At 36.8% G+C, this 9,507-nt stretch overlaps 1 protein-coding gene across 2 annotated transcripts in view; it reads right to left on the bottom strand.

Annotated features, from left to right (window-relative positions):
* The window catches only part of ark2ca (arkadia (RNF111) C-terminal like ring finger ubiquitin ligase 2Ca), a 16,512-nt gene extending 8,413 nt beyond the window's left edge, over positions 1-8,099 (bottom strand). Inside the window, exons 1-2 of one of the 2 annotated variants that reach the window (XR_001639771.1) lie at positions 7,915-8,099; positions 5,639-6,212 (exon numbers count right to left, since the gene is read on the bottom strand). Coding sequence is in view for 1 of the 2 variants with exons in the window: in XM_016548605.1 (XP_016404091.1) it covers positions 7,915-7,975 (61 nt within the window). In the remaining variant the exon portion in view is untranslated. Of the gene's footprint in view, positions 1-5,638; positions 6,213-7,914 lie in introns of those variants that run through there. The other variant, XM_016548605.1, reaches the window with a different exon arrangement.
* Between the last annotated feature and the right edge of the window lie 1,408 nt (positions 8,100-9,507).

Here is a 9,507-nt window from a genome sequence, read left to right as displayed (position 1 = left end):
TATACACACATACATACACGACTGTCCAAAAGGTTATGGTCTGTAAGATTTTTTATGTTTCTCAAGGTCTCTTTTGCTCATTTATTTGATCAAAATACAGCAAAATCAGAAATGATGTGAAATAATATTACTATTTAAAATAGCTCTTTTCTACTTGAATAAAGAGAAAGGAAAAAATGAAATCGCATCATATGACCCCTTTAAAACTTATTTATTCCAATGACCAAAGCTGAATTTTTTCAGCATCATTACTCCAGTCTTCAGTGTCACATGATCCTTCAGAAATCATTCTAATATGCTGATTTGCTGCTCAAGAAATATTTCTTATTAAGCAGCGGTTTTCAACATTGATAAAATTTGCATTAAAACTGTGATACATTTTTTTCAGGATTATTTGATGAACAGAAAAGAACAGCATATATTTGAAACAGAAATCCTTTATAAGATTATAAATGTCTTTACTATCACTACGGATTAATTCAGTGCATCCTTGCTAAAAAAAAACCAACAAAAAAACAAACAAGTATTTTCTTAAAATTATATATATATATATATATATATATGTTATTCACCCCAAATATTTGAACAGTAAATATATACACAGCTGGGCTAGTGTCTTATTTCTTTCTTCTCACATAATAATATTTTCCAAATCAATATTTCAAATGCATTCACCTATATGTTTGACAAGTAGCAAAATAAACATTCTTAGGGTGGTATTTGTGATAATGACTATACGGCTACATGTTAATCCTCACATATGGTGTTAAGTTTATTAAAGATGTTAAAACTGAAGTGTGTCATTTATGTTAAAATAATTTCTTGTAGCCCAGCTTAATATGCAGAAAACTCAATCATCCTACCTTATGTAAAGAAGTGTGTTACTGCCACAATAATGCAAGTAAAGTATAAACAATGTTTGGTCATTCAGATCTGTGTTTGAGTAATGCAGAATGAAGAGTGGAACACTATTGGTAAAGTTGTGACGGCAAAAAAAGCATGAATCTGACCTCTGCCTTAAAAGAATAGCTCACACAAATGAATACCGTGCCATCATGTTGTTCTAAACCTGTATAACTGTATGTTTGTTCTACTGAACACACACACACAAAATATATTTTGAAGAACGTCGAGTCCAAACAACATTGGACACCTTTGACTTTCATTGTAATCAAATCTGAAATTTAACGCAGGGAATTCTGGGAATGTCAGTTTACGGTTATTCACTGTAAATTATACAGTCTTTTTCACTTCCAAAAACAGTATACTATCGTAAAATTACTGTCCAATAGTTTTTCACCGTATATAGTAGGGGAATTTACCATTAACCATTTAACAGGTTTTTACTGTAGCATTTTTACAGTCTTTTACCGTTAAATTAACGGTCATTTTTTTTTACAGTTTTTTTAATAGACAAAAGAACAAGACTTTTTTCAAAATACCACCTTTGGTCTTCTACACTAATTGATAGAATTTCAACTTTACTACATTCTGAAGTCTTGATTTTTCAGCATCGCTCATTTCTAGCAGTATTTGTGTGAAACTGTTGGTTTTGAATTGCATTTTTTCCCTGGGATGAATATGAGGGCAAAATGGTGTTGTAAAGGTCACGAGAAACATTTCAAAATGCTCAGAAGACTTTGGCCTCGGGGGAAAAGAAAACTTCTCGCACATGGAGGACAAGATGGAATTTTCCGAGTGCAAAAGTGCAGAAGCTGTTGATAATGGAATCGTTATGGTCTCATTTCACGGCGCCTTTGGAGAACAGAACAGAGGAGAAACCGGTGATTTTCTCAGTGGGAAATATTCCCCAGGGCTCCAGAAATTCAAGCAAAACCCTTAGATCAGCAGAAACGTATGGAGCGTGCAGTTCACGCGCTCTGAATTCTAATGATCCTGTTCCTCTGCTTCCCTTACAAACCCGTGCAAAAATATTGATCAGTGAATAATAGTGCGATCCACAGTATATTGCACATTTTGAGTCTCTAGTAAACCATGAACTCTTCTACCTGAGATTATGGCATTTATGGACTGGAAACTGTCTGACCTCCATCGTTAGACATAAAGGTCATCACCTGAAGGTCAAGCAGCAGAGCTTAATGAATGAGTTCTACTGAGATTAAACCTCATTCAGATGCATTTTATCCTGCCCTTATGGCCTGACCCTTAACAGCAAACACTTTCTATCCCATGACCCTTTTAACCAATTACTAATCTGCTTTTATTCAGACCAGTTTTCCCTGCAGTTTCTGTAATCATAAGCTTTTTGCATAATTAATGCCATGTATCCGAGCAGGTCGATTCTCTGTGTGTTGAGAGATTCTATACAAGTGGTCATCCATTTAAACCATCAAAAAAAAATTTGTGTATGAATCATTAGACTGAGCTAATCATATTAAACCTAAGGCACCTTGCAATCAACATGAAAGCCAATTGATAATTTTAATTTCATAATCGGATGTACTCGACTGTTCAAAAGCTTTGGTTTGGTAAGGTTATGTTTTTGAAAGAAGTCTCTTCTGCTCACCAAGGCTGCATTTATCTTGGGCAACAAAAAAAAAAGAACAAAAAGCACTAAAAATTGTTTCTTATTTTAATATATTTCTGTGATGCAAATCTGAATTTTCAGCATCATTACTAAATGTCTTCAGTGTCACATGATCCTTCAGAAATCATTCTAATATGCTGATTTGCTGCTCAAGAAATATTATTATTATCAATGCTGAAAACAGTTGTGCTGCTTCATAATTTTCTGTAAACAAAATTATTTGATGGATAAGAAGTTTTAAAAGACCAGCATTTATTTGAAATAAAAATCTTCTGTAAAAAAAGTCTTCAAAAATGTCACTTTTGATCAATTTAATGCATCCTTGCTGAATAAAATATTAATTTCTTTAAAACAATCTTACCCGTAACTTTTGAACGGAAATGTTTTTTTTTTTAAACGCAACAAGATTTAACACAAAAGTTTTTGTCTGTCAAAAAATTATTGGAGACGATGGATTCTCAAGTCCAACAAAATTATGCACATTAAGCATGTAAATTCAATAATTTCTGACTTCATGTTGACTTTACGTATTGAAATAAAAATCTTCTGTAAAAAAAGTCTTCAAAAATGTCACTTTTGATCAATTTAATGCATCCTTGCTGAATAAAATATTAATTTCTTTAAAACAATCTTACCCGTAACTTTTGAACGGAAATGTTTTTTTTTTTTAAACACAACAAGATTTAACACAAGTTTTTGTCTGTCAAAAAATTATTGGAGATGATGGATTCTCAAGTCCAACAAAATTATGCACATTAAGCATGTAAATTCAATAATTTCTGACTTCATGTTGACTTTACGTATCGATTTTTACTCTAAACCCATTTCTCCAGAAGAAACAATGAGAACGAAGGGGAGATACGCTAATGCAGGAGGTCAGATAGTGAGATGCAGAAGGGATGTGGGAGACTTGAAGTGACTACTTTGCCTACATATTTGTGTGCACATTCCCATGATTCACTCTGGCAAGTGGGAGGAGCAGAGATGACTCGAGGGAGGGGCCAAAGAGGCCATAGAGTGGAGTGGGAGGGGTTTGAGGGAACGACACATGGAAATCAGCAGAGAGCACACTGAGGGTTAGGGGAAAATCTATAGTCTTTATTGGAAAATATTAGTATGAGTGGAATTGTGTGATCATAATAATAATAATAATAATAATAATAATTCCATGCAAATAAAGAGCGAAGGCAAGGCCCAACCATGCTCCATAAAGTTAACATAACAGAAGCAGCATCCAATGGGTAGATGTGTATGCTACAACACGTCAGTACAGCAGGACATGTCTACACAAAGATACATTGGAGTTTGCTGTTCAATGTTCCAAAACAAAGAAACAATCAAAATCAAGAGGAAAATAATAAACATGGTCATGCATTACAGCCTAGTACAGGAACAGAAGGCAGAGAACCACAACCAAAGAAATAGAGACATTTCGATACTAGGAGGACTTCTACAGTGCAGTTCTAGTGATCCCTGTAAAGTGGATGACATTCGCGCTCGCACAGCGCTAGGAGCGCCGCCCGGTAGCGCTAGGCTAATGCTGGCTTTGCAGCATGGGTAAATCAAATGAATGAGGGTCGGCTTGAGTGGCGGTCGGGTGCAGTGTGCCAGTCAAGAGCCATAAATACTACCGCTTTGATACTCGTTTCTGCTCGAGTCTACTCAAGTCATTTTAGTACTTCCAAGCTGAAGACGGCTGTTTTTCTTCAACAAAATACACCATTTAGGTCATCTTTAAAGGAATAGTTCACCCAAAAATTAACATTCGCTGACAATTTTCTCACCCTCAGGCCATCCAAGATCTACATGAGTTTGTTTCTTCATCAGATTTGGAGAAATGTAGCATTACATTACTTGCTCACCAACGGATCCTCTGCAGTGAATGGGTGCCGTCAGAATGAGAGTCCAAACAGCTGATAAAAACATCACAATAATCCACACCACTCCAGTTCATCAGTTAACATCTTGTGAAGCCAAAAGCTCCATATTTGTAAGAAACAAAAACCAGCAAGACATTTTTGCTTTAAAACACTGCTTTTAGCCATAATCCATAATAATGCTTTCTCCAGTGAAAAAGTCCATCCCTTGTTCTCTTCTTACATCAAAATGCACTCACGGATCTGTTTTGGCTTGTAAACGGTGCTTAATCTGTGCATATTTCTCTCCTGATTCAGACAAGACACTGGAGAAAGTCATATTATGGATAAAAGACTTGTTTAAAGATAAAATGCTTTAATAATGGATTTGTTTCTTACAAACATGCAGCTTTTCGCTTCACAAGAGGTTAATCAACGGACTGGAGTGGATTACTTATTGTGATGGTTTTTATCAGCTGTTTAGACTCTCATTCTGACGGCACCCATTCACTGCAGAGGATCCATTGCTGAGCAAGTGATGCAATGCTACATTTCTCCAAATCTGATGAAGCAGCAAACTCATCTATGGGATGTCCTGAGGGTGAGGACATTTTCAACAAATTTTCATTTTTGGGTGAACTATTCGTTTAACATGGTCACATCGAATAGCAAAATATTTCACACGTGAGCAGTATGCTCTTCTAAAACGTGCTTTATGTCAACCATAACAGTCTTGAAATAGTAGCTTTTCTATGGTTTCCATGCGTTACTCTTTCAGGATTAATAAAGCTCAATATATACTTCCTTTAAAGATAATACCACATTATATACTTGACTTTATATATGAAGTCACTCACTCTCATGTCATTCTATACCCATATGCTGTCAAAAGCCTTTTCATATCTTTGCTACAGCTGTTTTCTTTTAAACAGCCATATTATAGTGACCAAAAACTCCAAAATCTTGTGTGAAGAACTTGCATTCAGTTCCATACAAGAACCACTTGCATTTTTGGCCTTCAAAACCACTGAACGCAAATGAGATTTCAGAGTTTCTGCGGAGAAGATAATTAGTGAATAATAACCTAAATTTCACTTGTAAGACGTCAGAAGACTTGAAATATAGTGTACGAGCCACTTAATCCAGGGTTATGAACGTTCACTAAAACCATTTTTGTTAGTTAAGAAAGCTAAATCATATAGAATAATAATAATATTAGATGAAAAACTTTTTTACCAAAACAAATAACAGCATATGGGTGTCGAACGACATAAAGGTGAGCAAATATTGACAATTTCTTTTTCTGCAAACTATCCCACCGGCACAGCGCACCTTCCCGGAAGACAAGACGGAGACAGTGTTTAGGGGTCGATCAAGCCCGGCTATGATCGAGTGAGAGGCCAACGCATCCACTTGACAGAAATTTACAGCAAAAATGTTGGTCTATCCACACTGAGTATGGGACAAATCACAATGACAGTCGTAAAAAAAGCTAAATGCTACAATGAGTTGTTATTTTCGTCAAAGCAACAATGACCATTTAAAAATAAGACGACAAGAGGATTCTTCTAGAGAAGAGAGAGTGTTATTCTGCAGTCGGTTACACAGGAGGATATACTGGATGAGTGAGAGTTTGTTTGTAATGTCGTCTTCAGATGGAAAGAGAGGGAATGAGAAGAGGGAGTCACAACACAGCTAGATGCAGGGCAGGCAGAGGCTATAGCACAGCAGCGGCGGGTGATCGTTAGATACACAATGGAAGGGAACAGAGCTCTGAAAAAATGCGGTATGTAGAATCAGCCCCCAGACTATGGAACAAGGAAAAAAATAGAAACAAATACAAGCACAATCAATGAAACCATCGGTGCTAGAGCATGGCTACAAAATGCACCTCAAATTATTACTATTATTATTGCACAATTGCACACATACATCAATGCATTTGTTTTTCTGCTGGTGACAGTAAAAATCATACACTAACATATTTAATAATATAGATTTTAATACAGATCCTGGTGCAGTATGGCTACAAAATGCACCTCAAATTACTATAATTCTTATTATTGTTGCACACACATAATCTTCTGCTGGTTACACTAAAATGCATACTACTATATTTAATTGCACACATTTTATACTCATTTCTCGTATTGATGCATTTGTTTATCTGCTGGTGCTAATGTGCGACAGCAAAATGCATATACAACTAGAATTAATTGCACACATTTTATGTACATATTTCACATATTGATGCACTTGTTTTTCTGCTGGTGCTAAAGGGTGACAGTAAAATGTGTATACTATTAAATTATTTAATTGCACACATTTTAAAAACTCATGCTGGTGTAGTAGAGCTACAAAATGCACCTCATTTTACTATTATTATTTATTGCACAAATGCACACATATATTAATGCATTTGTTTTTTCTGCTGGTGACAGTAAAATGCATATACCACGATTATTTGCACATTTTATATACAGATTCTGGTGCAACATGGCTACAAAAATGCATCTCATTGCATTATCATTTTACAATTTTACATGTATGGATGCATCTGATTTTCTGTTGGCGTCAACAAAATGCATAACAAACCACTATAATTATTTAACTGCACATTTTATATATATGAATGTATCTGGTTAAGCATGGCTATAAAATGCAAAACATGAATACCGGTGCAGAACGGTTAAAAATTGTGAATTTCTGCTATTATTGTTATTATTGACGTGCACAAATACTGTACATGGATGCACCTTTTTTCCTGTCCAGACATGGCTGGCTACGGTGGGATTTAAGATCCAGGTGTTTTGTTCTCCGTTACAGCAGAATTAAACACTTCGTGCTGCGATCGATGATTAGACATTAAAACGATCCAAATGTTCCATGCATTCGTGTTGTAAAAGCTGAAATTGCGAGCAGGTTCAGCTGAGGATATTTCGTGGCACTGCAGCTGTCCATCTGCTGAAGCCATGTTTAATTATTCATAAACAAAACCGCACACGGCGGAACGGATGTGAGGGAATTTAACGGGTCGTAACGCGTTATATACACTGCAAAGAGCTAAAACGCGACTTTGTTGCTTTATAATACGAAGGTTCGCGTTCGTCGCATCGCGTTGAAAGCTTGTATCAATTGCGTTTTAATTTGACGCGCCCCACTGAGGAGCTGTGCGCAAGACAAATACTTGAATACGCGCTGAGGTATTTCTATATTAAAGCCTACATATGCTTCTGACACAAAGGACGACGCTAAGGAACGTGCTACGCGTTTTCCAAATTGTGACCCGATAACGATTTATCCAGTGAATTAAAACACACTCGCTTTCTGGTATATCAATATGATGGATATTTTCTTTAACGTTACGGCACTGAGCGAATCGCTCCGTGTTTGTGTTGTTAAATACGCGACGCTCCGCCAGGCCAGCAGCCTTTGATCACATCTGCGCGTTTCTCAAACACGCGTGAAAAAAGACGCGAGCGCGTGCGACAGTAAATAAGGCACAATTACCTCTACTTCTGACCGAGCCGAAGACGGGAAGAACCAGATATCCGACGTGCACTAACACCATCCTGGCTCCTTTGTTGCTGTGCTGCCCATGGACACCTTCGCCTTCCAATACGAGACCATTCAAAATGCAGCCCAGACGCCAGCTGCACGCACACAAAGAGAACGGCAGCCAATCAGCGAGCCCTACGCCGCTTCCTGTGGCTCCGGCCTCAGCCAATCAGAGCGCTCGGCACGGCGGCGAGTCTTTTGTGAATTAGCTGTAGGGGGGAGTTGACGTACTGGACGCGGCGGAAACGCGCAGCTACCAAAACGCGTCAAGATTGGTAAACTATGACGTCAGCGTGCAAATACATTTGGAAACATATATAAATAATAATAAAAAAACTGCATTACGAAGTTAGTCGAGGCTATGTAATCAGTCTATTTTTTGTTCAAGAAATGTTCTGTTATATGTGTCCTATTCACAGCTCCTGTGACATGTTGATCCTTACCATAAATAAATACATAAAAAGGCTTTAATTAGGGATTTGAATAAACACACTAACCCTAAATATTATCCATATTTTTATTTTACCTGGCAGACAATAAAAAGGCCGAAAATCTGACTGAATGAATTACAATGAAGGATTCTAGAGACTTTTGGCAAAACAACTTAGATTTTTTAAAAACTCATACACTCTTAAAAATTAAGGTTCCAAAAGGGTTTTTCGCAGTGATGTCACAGAAGAACCATTTTTGGTTCTCTAAAGAACCTTTCACGTTCTTAAAAGGACAATTGTCCTAGTGTGAAGAACATTTTAATAATCTAAAGAACCTTTTGTGGAATGGAAAGATTCCATAGATGTTAAAGCTTCTTCATGGAACCATAAATACCAGTAAAGAACCTTTATTTTTAAGACTGTATCATGAAGTGTGAGGTAACTGCTGTCAACACGCATGACAGTTTCAGATTTGATGTTTGTATATGTTTAGGCCACCAGAAACATGATCAACCTGTTGTTTTGTGTTTAAAAAAATATTTTTTGATAGAAAGCACGAGCAAATCATAGTCAGACGGACACGGCCTGTTGTCCATAAAGGAGGCTGGTTGATTTGAAAGACTAAACACTCCATATGTCATTCCTTACCCGTCCTGAACCCCTTCCCCCAAACACACACACACACACACACACACACACACACACACACTGTGATTATCTCTGCTCCTTCTGTTCATACTTCTCACCACGACCCCTGTGAAGACCCTCAGCCTCTCGCTCTGCTCCTCCAATTATAAAATAACATCTCATTCAACATCAATTACGCTGCTTGTTATGAAGAAACATTTCTCTTACAGTCACTAGTTAAAAGTAAGTTACTTGACTTCCGCCCAATATAAACAGAATCAAAAACAGTCTATTGTTTAATTAAAAGAACTTAACATTGAACCATGTGCAAATCCATGACCTTATCAATTCAAACTGCAGTTTAATGTGATCATAGCGACAGCTTGTAAAAGTGAACAGACCAAATGAATAGCAGCTTTAAAAGAGATAGTATAACTCTCAATGTCCTGTTTATGTGAGTGAAGTGAATTAATCTCTCTAGTGTTAC

Source organism: Sinocyclocheilus rhinocerous, unplaced genomic scaffold (genome assembly GCF_001515625.1).
Source record: "Sinocyclocheilus rhinocerous isolate Xijiao unplaced genomic scaffold, SAMN03320098_v1.1 scaffold284, whole genome shotgun sequence".
NCBI classification, from domain to species: domain Eukaryota; kingdom Metazoa; phylum Chordata; class Actinopteri; order Cypriniformes; family Cyprinidae; genus Sinocyclocheilus; species Sinocyclocheilus rhinocerous.
Note: the sequence above shows the minus strand (reverse complement) of the source record. Positions and strands in the feature narration are given on the sequence as shown.